This window comes from Danio aesculapii, chromosome 24 (genome assembly GCF_903798145.1).
Source record: "Danio aesculapii chromosome 24, fDanAes4.1, whole genome shotgun sequence".
NCBI classification, from domain to species: domain Eukaryota; kingdom Metazoa; phylum Chordata; class Actinopteri; order Cypriniformes; family Danionidae; genus Danio; species Danio aesculapii.
Genome location: NC_079458.1, coordinates 23,935,831 through 23,950,075, shown reverse-complemented (window position 1 = coordinate 23,950,075; position 14,245 = coordinate 23,935,831). Strand labels below are relative to the sequence as shown.

Here is a 14,245-nt window from a genome sequence, read left to right as displayed (position 1 = left end):
GGGTGTTTCCCAGTGTTGGGTTGCAGCTGGAAGGGTATCCACTGTTTAAAACATATGCTGGATAACTTGGCGGTTCATTCCGCGGTGGCGACCCCTGAATAATAAAGGGACTAAGCTAAAAAATGAATGAATGAATGAATTTTTAAAAAATTAGGCAGTCATTCTGAAGACCAGGACTTGCATTTCTTTCAACTATTTATTTAAGCAAAAAGATTCATTCATTCATCATTCATTCATTCATTTTCCTTCAGCTTAGTCAGGGGTTAATCAGGGGTTGCAATAGGGCTGGGTGATATGGGCAAAATATCATATACCAGTATTTTTAGGAGGAATGACGGTATAATATCAATATATTATATATATCTATATATATATATATATATTATATATATATATATATATATATATATATATATATATATATATATTATATATATATATAAATCCAGTATTTTCCTATAAATGGTTACTTGAAAGTTAAAGCCTTTATTAAAACTTTATTAAACATTTTTTTTGAGCAAAATATAATTCAAACACAGGGGTTTCCTTCTTTGTTTACAAATAAACAGCTGCACAGAAAATTACAGCTGCACAAAATCTCTGATAAATAAAACACAGTACAGGTTTTTCTCCTGCTTAAAACTGTTGCACAACATTTCAAATTATAATATGTGATTTAGAAACAATGAAATCAGCTGTAATGTTTTTAGTTCCACATTTACATGTATGTATTGTACACAATTATTAAACAGTGCACATGTTGAAGATATCTAAAGATGAGTCTTTCACTCCATGTAAAAAAATCCTACACTTTTTCTTTTATTTTGACTAAACTTGTTTTCCCAAATATTAAATAAGAAATGAAAATGAATAGACTATAGATATGAGAAGTAACGAAATTGTTTTAGAGAGAGTACTGTAATGAAATGCTGGTTAAGCATATAAATGTAAACAGTCATTTTAACATACCAGAAGGCAGAGCTAAATGTGTATAACGTAAAATGTAAATAAAAGACCATCGTGTAATAGATACTGAACTTATAATGTGAGGTGAATATGAGGTGGTTGTCACTTTCGAAATGCAGTATAAATTCCTCCCATTTTGGCACTGTGTGACATGCGTGCACGCGAGTGGGGGAGTCAAATTTGTCCGCGAAGTCAGATAAGATTCTCACCACACTGGCACTGTATGTTCCTCCATGTCGCGTGTAGTGATGGGTGTTTCTGAATGATTCCTTAATTTTGAACAAATCTTTTTTATGACTCATGGAGTGAATCATTCATTTGCGCTATGCCCAACATTTGTGCAAGCGAGCTTGCGATTGATAATCGGAGTGGTTAACTGTTTCGCGCAGAATGCACACGTGTGGCCTCAAACCATATCGATATAAACGATATTGGATAATACCGCATCGCGTTGAGGTATCCTGAGGTATCATATCCCTATATCCCCGAACCCGATATACCGCCCAGCCTCGTTGCCATAGCAGAATGAACCACCAGTTTATGATGAACTTATCCAGCATATATCTTACACAGCAGATGCCCTTTCAGCAGCAACCCAGTACTGGGAAACACCCATACACTCTCACATTCACACTCATATAATACGACCAATTTTGTTTACCCAATTTACTTATAGCGCGTGTCTTTGGGCTGTGGGGGAAACCGGAGCACCCAGAGGAAACCCACGCAAACATGGAGAGAACATGCAAACTCCACACAGACATGCTAACTGGACTAGCCTGGACTTGAACCAGCGACCTTCTTGCTGTGGAGCAACGGAGCTAACCATTGAGCCATCGTGCCGCTAAGCAAAACATCACATTTAAAAAAGATACTATTCTTGATTTTGCTTGAGCAGCAGGGTGGCCTATACTGTAGTGGATTTGCATGGGACGGATAGCTGACCTTGACTTTCAAGAAAAAAGTTGTGTCAGCCAATTTGCCTTAATTGTACCAGGATCTTCCTGAATATATACAGCCATCCTGCATTGCATATTAATCACTCTAGTGATGCGTAAAGCTTCCAGTCACATTCCCTCAGCAGGAAAAAGACACTTCCAACAGATATAACTGTCCATTTTATACAGAGTTAGCAAATGTTCCAGCTACAACAAAAGATCAGGATACATAAAAAAAACGAATGGACAGATAATAAGGCCTCAGCATCAAATGAATACGCGGCCTACAGTATATATAAAATCTGAACTTACAGTATGGGCAGCCATAGATCTCGAACCTGAGGCCAATTCGTCCCTCTTCACTCCAGTCTAAAGGAATGATGCGCAAATAACGGGCCACAACTGGGTTTTGCAGGTCATGCCGAACCACACTCTCTGTGTTGGAGTTCCCTGCAAATGCCTGCAAAACAGAAACAATAATTTACAACATTACTACAGTTTGTACAAATAAAACATAAAATAAACTAGTTAAATTCACCTTAAAAATAAAATCAAATTTTATTTGCATAAATCAAATTATTAGTAGAAGAATTATAAATAAATAAATAAATGTGTATTATTTGGCTTAGTCCCTTTATTAATCAGGGGCCGCCACAGCGGAATGAACCACCAACTTATCAAGCATATGTTTTACGCAGCGGATGACCTTCCAGCTGCAACCCGTTTCTGGGAAACATCCGTACACACTCATTCACACTCACACTAGGGACAATTTAGCTTACCCAATTTACCTACAGCGCATGTCTTTGGATTTGTGGGGAAAACCGGAGCACCCACACGAACACGGGGAGAACAACTGATCCAGCCAACTGACTCAAAAGGCCAACTGACCCAGCCGAGGCTCGAACCAGTGACCTTCTTGCTGTGAGGCGACCCTGCGACCCGCTGCGCTACCATGACGCCCATTATTATTATTATTATTATTATTATTATTATTATTATTATTATTACTACTATTATTATTATTTTTTTAATTATTATTATTATTATTATTATTATTATTATTATTATTATTATTATTATTAATACTACTACTATTATTATTATTATTATTATTATTATTATTATTATTAATACTATTATTATTATTATTATTATTATTATTATTATTATTATTATTATTATTACGACTATTATTATTATTATTATTATTATTATTATTATTATTATTATTATTATTATTAAATATTTAAAAACAACACCGCATGATGTTGCCATCTGGCAATATGATATTTATGTTCATTTCCCTGCCACTGTTTCTTTAAGTCCAACGTTAATTTTTTTATTGGAAAGAGAAGACTTTACTATAGCCAATGATGTGTTTTGGATAAGTCACAGGACGTGCAGTGTTTTTCTGTGGCGCTATTTCTGACAGACTGGCGTTTATTGTGAGTAGTTGCTGAATGCAAATGAAAACGTCAATAAAAACAAAGGATCAACTCATGTCAGATCCACAAAAAAATCTGAAACATCTGTTGTTTTTTTCCCCAGGAAAAGTTTTTTTCCCCAGGGTTTCCAGGAAACCCTCTACTATCCTATCTTTGCAGCTATAATCACTAGACAAAAAAAAAAAAAACATTCGACATGTAGGTGGAATGAAGCTGCAAGGCTTTCTTGCTTCTCTTGACCTACACGACTCCTCATGTCATGCAGAGCAAAAAATTGATGCGGTCGCCCATTGAATGGTGAAAAACTTCAGTTGGTGAACTGACCATGTGGGATTGGTGATAAGCAGCTCAAGGCCACCAAACTAGACTGATGCGGATTACAGTATTTGCCCCCTTCCTCTAAAGAAACCACCATTATGGCCTTCATTGTAGAGCTGGGGATTTGTTGTCAATACTGGAGGCTCCATACAGGGCGGTGACTGTAATGTGTGAAGGGCTGATTACTGTGCTCTGTAGTGGCCGACTGGGGAGCTTTCACTTCATTTTTCAATGTGGAGAGAGAAAACTGAGCTGTTGTGAGTTTGCAGGTGACAGTGCTTTATAGGTGGACCTCCTGGGCACAATGAGGTAGGCTATTATATAGAGAAGGGGTTATCAGTATTAGGTACACTAGGAGTCGTCACTGAAACAATATAAAAGTTTTATAAAAGTGTTAAGGAGACTCTTAAACTTGATAATTTTATGTTACAAAGTGTGTGCAATGATAAACTGTAAATACTGAACAATCAAAGCAAATGTTAAAGTGTCAATAATAATGATACAGTAAACCTCAAACTCTGTCAACAACACAAATCATAATCATCAAATCTGAGCTTTCATATAAAGGAACTAACCATCATTTTTCAAATACATATTGCAACATTACAAATTGTACGCTGAATGACTTTATTTCGCTCTATGCTACACATTCTTTTAAGTGGGGTGCTAGTGGCTGGGATGCACAAGAAAAGAAACCAAAAAGCCCCTCTGGAGACATCCTTACATCCTTTTTAATGTACAATCTCCTTATTGCTACTAGCCACCGCACGCATGTGTTGTTATTCTGACCTGAAGGGACAAGCACATGTGCGTGGATTTCCTTGACCATTTACAATGAGCTTTGCGCTCACGCTCTCCTGGCATCTCTCGTAACTAGGTGACCATCAAGCATTCTCTTGGAGGATGACAAATGGACAAATTATTGCTGCAGCTCCGATGCAAGATTATGGAGAAAACTAAAAAGCCCTGCAGTGTTTGGGTGCTGCAGTGTTTGCTTACATGAATCGCGGTGTGCTTGCGGCATTCGCAGAGGTCAGATGTTTTCAACTAGGTGCAGCTGGAAAAGGCATGTGGTTTATGTGCGTCCCATATGTGTGTCGTGCTAACCCTCCATTGGAAATCACAAACTTACAACCTAACCAGCTTACCCAGCCTGATCTCACAAGAAAACGTAAGTATTATACGTTTTGTCAGTTTAGTGGCTAATTCGTACGAATTCGTACGAGTTCAGTTGTACGAAATTGTACGATTTTAAAAAGGAGGCGTGGCACCTAACCCCACCCCTAAACCCAACCGTCATTGGGGGATGAGCAAATCATACTACATTGTACCAATTAGATCATACGAATTTATACGAATTAGCCACTAAATCAAAAAGTTAGGAATTGCCGTGAGATTGTGTTGGCTTACCAGTATAATGGCACTGCTTCGAAGGCGTGCGCTCAGCAGCCACATTTTAATAAAACCATACCGAAACTTCATACCGAATAATTTTTTTTGCGATTTTGACAATAGTGTTCGGTCAATAAATATCGATAGCGATTTTATCACCCAGCTCTACTTACATCCTTTTTAATATACAATCTTCTCATGGCTGCTAGTGACAGCACTCATTTTCGCATGTGTCCGTTCACATATTGCGTTTAAAAGCAGATGAAAAGTATGAGGTGTGCCGTTTCCTTCACCATGTTCAATGCGCTTTGCGAAACTTCATACCAAACATTTTTTTTATCATTATTGACAATGGTGTTCGGTCAATAAATACAGATACCATTTTATCAGCCCACCCCTATTAGTGTGATTTATTTTTAATACAGATATATAAACAGTTTTCGTTTACTTACCAAGGCGGAATTTATTTATACTGAACATATTCTTAGATTCCTTGACAAATAGGAATCTCTATCTTTAATGGTTTATTTATCTTTCTATATTTTATATTAATATTTAGTTATTTATTTAATCATTCATTCATTTGGCTTAGTCATTCATTCATTTTCTTTTCGGCTTAGTCCCTTATTTAATCCGGGGTCACCACAGTGGAATGAACCGCAAACTTATCCAGGATATGTTTTACGCAGCGGATGCCCTTCCGGCCGCAACCCATTACTGCGAAACACCCATACATTCTTGCATTCACACACAATCATACACTATGGCCAATTTAGCATATTCAATTAACCTATAGCACATCTTTGGACTTGTGGGGGAAACCGAAGCACCTAGAGGAAACCCACGCCAACACGGAGAACATGCAAACTCCACACAGAAATGCCAACTAACCCAGCCAGGGCTCGAACCAGTGACCTTCTTGATGTGAGGTGATTGTGCTACCCACTGTGCCACCGTGACACCCTTAAATATTTATTTATTTAAGAAAAAACAATACTATAAGCAAGCATGAGAGACTCAAAAAAATATATATATTTCTATCTAAAATATACCAACTGGCTGAAAAAGTGTAAATTTTATTTCATTTTATTGTGTTTCTCTAAAACTAATTTTACATAAAAAATAAATTAAATAAAAAAAAACACTAAAATAAAAAAATTATAATAAAAACTACTGCTGCTAATAATAATAATAACAGAAATAACGTCTTAGAACCCTGAACTGTTTTCACTCCCACTTCACTTTCACAGACTAAAAATGAACCTCTTAAACATCCACCGACCTATTTTCACTTCCATTGTGCATATAAAAGCGGATTAATCCACACAAATCGTCAATATTTCACAGACAACGACTCCAGAACGACTCCATTCTACATTCAATTCCATATCTAGACCTTAACCAGTCAGCAAATGTGTAATTAGTTAGCAAAATGTGAAGCCGTCCTGAGAGCTGCTCTGCTCGCTATGTTGTTTAATCAAGCACCTTCACAATTTCAAGCACAAAGGCCTGACGGAGATAGAGACCATCTTTCATTAGTGGAGAGACCACGTTTAGGCAGGAAGCCAGCTGTAACTATCAAAAGAGACACATTCATTGCTTCCTCTTGGTATAATTAAAGTAGCTTTGACTTATTTTGTGTTAAAGCTCCTGGGTCTCTCGCTTCTTCAACAGCTTTAAACAACTGTCTGCTCGCTTATTGTATATTTCTGACTTAAAAGACAACAGGTTTCATTGTACAGTGTAAAAATATACATGAGCCACAACACAACTCAATTGAAATGAGTTAACCATACAAGCTGTTTTAAGTCAGTTATATAAATTAAAATAACTTGAGGTTAATGTAATTCACCTTAAGAAATTAAGGCAACCGGTTAACTTTTTCAGCCTGTGCATGAGCAATTTGTTAATGTTAGGAATAAAATGGGATTTGCCAGAACTACTGTATTAAAAGTAATCTTTAATTAATTAATTAATTAATTTAATTTAATTAATTAAGACTTAATTCTATAACACTTGAAGCTTGAAAATACTTCATATGGCATACCAATACCAAAGGAAGATGTGCAAGTTTACACTGCAGTCACGCCATGGCCATCTGCGGTTCCGAGAGGACGGTCACGCTGTCGGTGCAGTAAGTTTATCGGACCAGGTCATCCAGGCCTCAAGTTCAGTCTATGTTTTCACTCCAAAATGTCTACAAGAATAGTTTGATAATGTGATGCACGCTGTACATCGAACTGACATTGCAACATATACATGAATTCTAGCTCTAATCTAAAAAAAACACGTAGTGGTAAGTTTAAAAAATGATCCCAATTTGAACCTTAATGGTAACTATGGGATAACTAAAGGAACTGCTGTTTAATGGAATAACTGATCAGCCCTGCACATATTAGTCATTCACACTGTTGAAAAATGTTATATGTTAAAAAAATAGTGTTTAAATGGTATATTTTTGTGTATGGTACATGGTGTGTGTATGTATAAAGTCAGAATTTTTACTCTCCCCCCCCTGTATATTCTTCCACAATTTCTGTTTAACAGAAAGAAGATTTTATCAATACAACACTCATTTTTGTCATAATGACAGTAAATAATATTTTACTGGACTCTTTCAAGATACTACTATTCAGCTTAAAGTGACATTTAAAGGCTTAACCAGGTTAATTCGACAATTTGGGTAATTAGGCAAATCATTAATGATGGTTTGTTCTGTAGACAATCAAAAAAAAATTATTTCTTAAGGGGTAATAATATTAACCTTAAAATGGTTTTAAAAACATTACAAACTGCTTTTATTTTAAGTGATATAAAACAAATAAGACTTTCACTATAAGATAAACTATTAAATACTGTGAAAAATTCTAGAATCTGTTAAATGTCATTTGTGAAATAAATAGGAAATTCACAGGAGGGTGAATAATTTTGACTTCAACTGTATATATATATATATATATATATATATATATATATATATATATATATATATATATATATATATATATATATATATATAATATATATATATATATATACATATTATTGCTGTCAATCGATTAAAAAAATTAACTAATTAATCGCACTTTTTTGAAAATTAATCGCGATTAATAACATTTAAAAGACTGAAACTTGTAATTTTGGCTATTCAAATGTAAAATTAATGTAAACGCAAGACAAAAACTAGTTAAATTGAAAATATAATTGTTTATTGGAATTTTTGTTTAACTTGTAAGACAGATTTCTTCATGTAAACAACACACCCACAATAAACCATCAAGATCCTGGCTTGACAGCCATATTTATTACAGAAATTAAAATACAAGCATGTTAATGAATTTCAAAACAGTCAATGCCAATAAAGAAAAAAGTTATTTCCATGTTGGATTCTAAGTGGACTGCAAAAAAATGCCAAAATACAAATATTGCAAATATGGAAAATTATATAGTAAAGTAAAGTATTGAACAATAAGTATTGAATACAAACAGTTGTAATCATTGTAAAGTTTGTATTGCTGTGAGTTGAGAACAATAATTATAAGTAGAAACAATTTTGCTTAGTCCTCCTTTACATTCAGCCAGTTGCTAAGACAGTCCAGTCTGTTGAGATTATCGGGGGACAATGTGGACCTTTTCTTTTAAATGATGTAAGCTGAGAGTGCAACGAAATCTCACGGCAATTCGTAACTTTTTGATTTTTTTTTTTTACTTTTTTTTTGATCCATTAAAACAAAAGTCGAAAGTTAAAAATGAAACACCCCGAAATTGCATTAAACTCTGGAGGAAACGCTGGATAGCCTGGTAATGCGACATTAACTGTTTTATATGGAAACTTGCCTTCAAAAAGTGCTTCCTTGGTCTTATCCATATTTCTTTGCATGTTGAATACACGTCGACCACAACAGGAAAAAAAAAAAACCCTCCAACTGCATTAATTGCGTAAATTTTTTTTTACGAGTTAAATATTTCAAATTAATCACATTCATTAACGCACTATTTTGACAGCACTAATATATATATATATATATTAATATAATGAAAACTAACTAGTAACTATTTACTTGAGTAATTTTTTCATCAGATACTTTTTTACTCTTACTCGATTAACTTTTAGGATTGTTATTTTTACTTTCACTTGAGTACAAATTTCTGCAAGTACTAGTAACTTTTACTTGAGTAATGTTTTTGGATACTCTACCCACCTCTGAAACCTATTTAACATTCTAATGCTGGTGTTGCCTGGAGCAGTTTGCAGTTGCAATACCAATGAAGCTTACTCTTTTCATTGTCTCTGTTTTCAAAATTTAAACTAATCAACATCACTTTGTTATAATATTTAAAGTGAAGATTGCATGTTTGGTGATTAAAAGGAACTATGGACTGCAGTCTTCAATTTAACACAACATCCAGTGTGTAATCCCTGTAAGTCCATCTATTCCAGTCCATCTATTTGTAGTAGGATGCTGTCCATGATAGAGCTATTATATGTTATGGAAATGATAAAGAGGAAACATTGGTTTCATCAAACACACAAGCGTCTTAACACTCATCACAAGAATACAACATGTTGATGGGTGTACAAGATTAATGATCCTCTTGAAATTGGTTGGTGTGAGTCTTTACAATATACAGTATATTTACTTAACATCCTTCTTTCATCACAGTTTAATATGTATCTGTGTAATAGTGAATGTATGGATGCCTGCCAGATATAACATTAAGGTTTTGCAGTTGTTGTCACTGTTGTTTTATGTAGCCATTAATTTGTTATATCAAGGAATTTATTGATTTTGGTATAACTTTACTGTAAAAGTACAGGGCACCGGGAAATCTTTCCTGCTAACCTTTCCTGTGAGAATCAGAGTGATCCATTAACGTACAGACCAAAGCAATCTGAAGAGGTCTTAAATCAAAAATTATGGTGAATCACGCAGCTGTCACACATCGTGATCTACACATTAATCTGTTTGACGTTCACATCACATTTTGAATTGCTAATTATTATGCAAATACAGGTGCAATCTTCAGTTGTTTTGATCTCAGTTGATGAATTAAAACTGCACATCATACGCATATATATTATACTGTTGTCTGCATGCATAAAAAGTCAAAGCCAATTGCTAAAACCAACACTAATAATAATAATAATAATGATAATAATAATAATAATAGGCGACGCAGTGGGGCAGAAGGTAGTGCAAGAAAGTCGCTGATTCGAGCCTCAGCTGGGTCAGTTGGCGTTTCTGTGTGGAGTTTGCATGTTCGCGTGGGTTTCCTCCGGGTGCTCCGGTTTCCCCCACAGTCCAAAGACATGCAGTACAGGTGAATTGGGTAGGCTAAAATTGTTCGTAGTGTATGAGTGTGTATGGATGTTTCCCAGAGATGGGTTGCAGCTGGAAGGGCATCCGCTGCATAAAAATGTGCTGGATAAGTTGGCGGTTCATTCCGCTGTGGCAACCCCAGATCAAGGGACTAAGCCAAAAAGAATGAATGTATGAATTAATAATAATAATAATAATAATAATAATAATAATAATAATAATAATAATAAAAATAATAATAATAATATAATAATACCAACAATTTAGTATAAAATTAAATTAAATTAAATTTAATTTAATTTAATTTAATTTAATTTAATTTAATTTAATTTAATTTAATTTAATTTAATTTAATTTAATTTAATTTAATTTATAAAATTATTATTGCACAGCTACTTGCCACAAAATTAGAAATAAACATTTTTTTTTATGAGCTGAATAGTATATTAATTCTATAATTAAAATGTAAAGCTGACAAAAGCAAAAATGGCTGAATGAAGCATAGACTAACCTATGTATTTTTCAGTCACAAGATGGCCCACAACAGTCAGAAAACTGGAGGAGACCAGTTGGTAACCAGGTTAATTAGTTTAACTAGGCAGGTTAGGGTAATTAGGCAAGTTACTGTATAATGATGGTTGGCTCTGTAGATAATCAGAAAAAAATAGCTTAAAGGGGCTAATAATTCTGACCTTAAATGTTGTTTTTAATTAAAAACTTTCTTTTATTCTAGCCAAAATAAACAATAAGACTTTCTCCAGAAGAAAAAATATTATCAGACATACTGTGAAAATTTCTGGCTCTGTTAAACATCATTTTAGAAATATTTAAAAAAGAAAAACAAATTCAAAGGGGGGCTAATAATAATACATGCATAAAAATACAGATTCATATACATCCTTTGTGCCACTATTATCAGCTGGAGTGCCCAAGAGACGTACTAGAGGACACTCCGGCTGGTAAACTTGACATATGTAACATGTTGATTAGTGCAAAGCATGATGGGAGGTGTGGTCTGGAAAAGTCAAGGGCTGTTTCTCAATTCTAAGAACGCAGACAATGGACTTGCCAGGTCACCTCAAAAGAACAAACTCAAGAGACTGCGAGAAAACAAAACGTGTCCTGTGAGAAAGGAGATGCGGCTAATCTTCCTGATGGTCACATGACCCTTCACGTGTTTTTAATGGAAAAACGATTGACAACATTACAACATTCATACGTGCTTATTATTTTTCTGCTTTTCACAATACATACTATGAATAAAGACCTTACAATATACGTGGTAAATATATAAAATACTGCGCTTCCCACCTCCAATTCACAATGACTTCTGGGACTTCTAGAGCGAGTTCGGTGCTCAAGTCTGCAATCAAAACAATCCTTTATACCAGAACACGTCCGGGAACTTTCACAGTCCTCCATTCTTGGGGTCTTCAGTTTGGAACTGAACTTTGACGGTTGATGATTACGTTAACGAGAACAGGAGGAGCAAGATTGCTGAAGAACACACATGAGAAACGCCAAGGTTTTAAAACTGCAAAAAACTTCTGTTATGCTGTCCCCATGGCATATGTAAGTATTTTTTAAATATTTTTTTTTTTGCAACTATTTTAATTAGTTTTTTTAGGGCAACATTTTAGGGCAACAATCTCCAGAAGAAAAGAATCATCCACATCAAAAGCTACTGGTCAGCCCATGATTCACTGCTTACCTACATACAAGCATGCTATACCTATACAGTGCCATGGCCCAAAGAAAAGAAAAAAAGGCCAAAGATGCCTTTTGATGTTGTAATAATCCTGTGTTTTAGAAAGTAATGAAGATAGCAGAAGTCGATGATTTATTTTAATGATTTAGCCGGATATTTTTACTACTCCAAAATACTTTAAATGTTCATTAATTTATTCATTCATTCATTCATTTTCCTTTGTCTTAGTCTATGATTTATCAGGGGTCGCCACAGCGGAATGAACCGGCAACTATTCCAGCATATGTTTTACCCAGCGGATGCCCTTCCAGCAGCAACCCAGTACTGGGAAACACCCATTCACTACGGCCATTTTAGTTATTCCAAGTCATCTATAGCGCATGTGTTTGGACTGTGGGGGGAAACCAGAGCACCCTGAAATCCACGTGAACACGGAGAGAACATGCAAACTCCACACAGAAATGCCAACTGGCCCAGCCGGGACTCGAACCAGCAACCTTCTTGCTGTGAGGCGACAGTGCTAACCACTGAGCCACCATGCCGCCTATTTTAAATGTTTCTTAAAATAAAATATATTGTGTTCGATAGGGAAAAAAGTTGTTGTTTGTTTACCCAAATATTTAATAAATAACATATTTTAGAGCAGTAATCACAATATTGTGATATTGTGAAACTGTGATTTTTTATCCAAGGCAAGGTTATCATGCTATCAGAAAATGAAACCAATTCTATACATGTAGACTCTTTTGTGAAAGTCCTGTAAAACTAACAACATCATAAAGAATTCCGTATTCTACTGGTAAAACATCATTCGACTCCATTGCCAAGGCAACTTAGCGATGAGCATCTCAAAGAGAACATTTGGGGGTCAGCGCAGACATAGACACATTTAAAACCAACGACATAATTGCTGCCTTGCTTAAATGATTTATAGACATTCGAATGCTTTTATGTGAAATCACACACCGCATTTGGCAGTGTAATCAACGGGACGTCCAGAGATGTATCTCTCCGCCTGCGGAGTGAAAGCAAAAATGCGATCTAGTATTTAAGGAACCATTATCCTCCAACTGAGAGCATTTGGCACCGCTTCGCACTTTTCTTGCCACTTGGGGTTGTCTTGACAGATGAGGTGAAAACAGCGTTTTACTCAGAGACCAAGAGACAGTCAAAATGCCAGGCGTATGCAGATGTGTGAAGGGCTGACAGGGGCGGCCAACTCAATGACATTCTGAATCGTGTACTTGTGATGGGAGACTTGCTCAGGAGTAAAAGGGGAAAAATAACTGACGTGTATTTATGGAGGACTTCTTCAATTCACAGAGTCAGCAGAGCAATGTCAAGCTCAGCTGGGAGCTAAAGCTGGACAGTACAGAATATAAGCAATGAAAGTAGATGTTTTGTTCGCTTGTTTTTGTGAATACTTAATCCAGTAAGATGCTATAAAAAAGACACTAAAAGGACAAATATAGTTTTTTCTTTTATAAATTTATTAAAAAAAGAGAACAAAACAAGAAAGGATTGCTTGAACTCTAAGAAATAAATATGTAAAGTAACAGAAAAGGTATTGGCAGATCATTACCCATTTTTTTATTTTTAATTTGCATGACCATCAAGATGATATATTGAATTAAACTATTAAAAGTGTCAAAAAAGTGCCACTTTTTTAAACTGTAGAGTAAGGTTTTCACCATCAGGTTCCAATAATAATAATAATAATAATAATAATAATAATAATAATAATAATAATAATAATAATAATAATAATATATAATAATAATATAATAATTCAAAATGGTAAATAAACAGAAATAGTGTACATTTACCTGAGATAAAAGAAACAAAAAACATGCTCATTGGAATTATATGCCACTGCCTGCATTTTTATGAAACAGTGGCTAGTTTTTAGCTCACTTTTTATGTTGTAGTACTTGTGATCTAGAGCACTTGGGTTTGAGTCTTGGGTTTGAGAGATAAAAGTAATACAAAATCAAGATAAATGTATGCTTTTGAAAACACTATCGGTTGGATTTAGAAAAGGGTTTTGGTCATTAGTTCACTAGGTGATCTGTATAATGAAGTTCTTCTTGTGGACATGTACAATACGGATGAGAATCTGAAAATATACTCTAAATAACATATTGCACATTTCCA

General features: G+C 34.8%; 1 protein-coding gene across 1 annotated transcript in view; it reads right to left on the bottom strand.

Annotated features, from left to right (window-relative positions):
• cntnap2a (contactin associated protein 2a) overlaps positions 1-14,245 on the bottom strand; it is a 765,137-nt gene that overhangs the window by 456,039 nt on the left and 294,853 nt on the right. Inside the window, exon 4 of the mRNA XM_056451014.1 lies at positions 2,217-2,364. Within this exon, the coding sequence (XP_056306989.1) occupies positions 2,217-2,364 (148 nt within the window). The remainder of the gene's footprint in view (positions 1-2,216; positions 2,365-14,245) is intronic.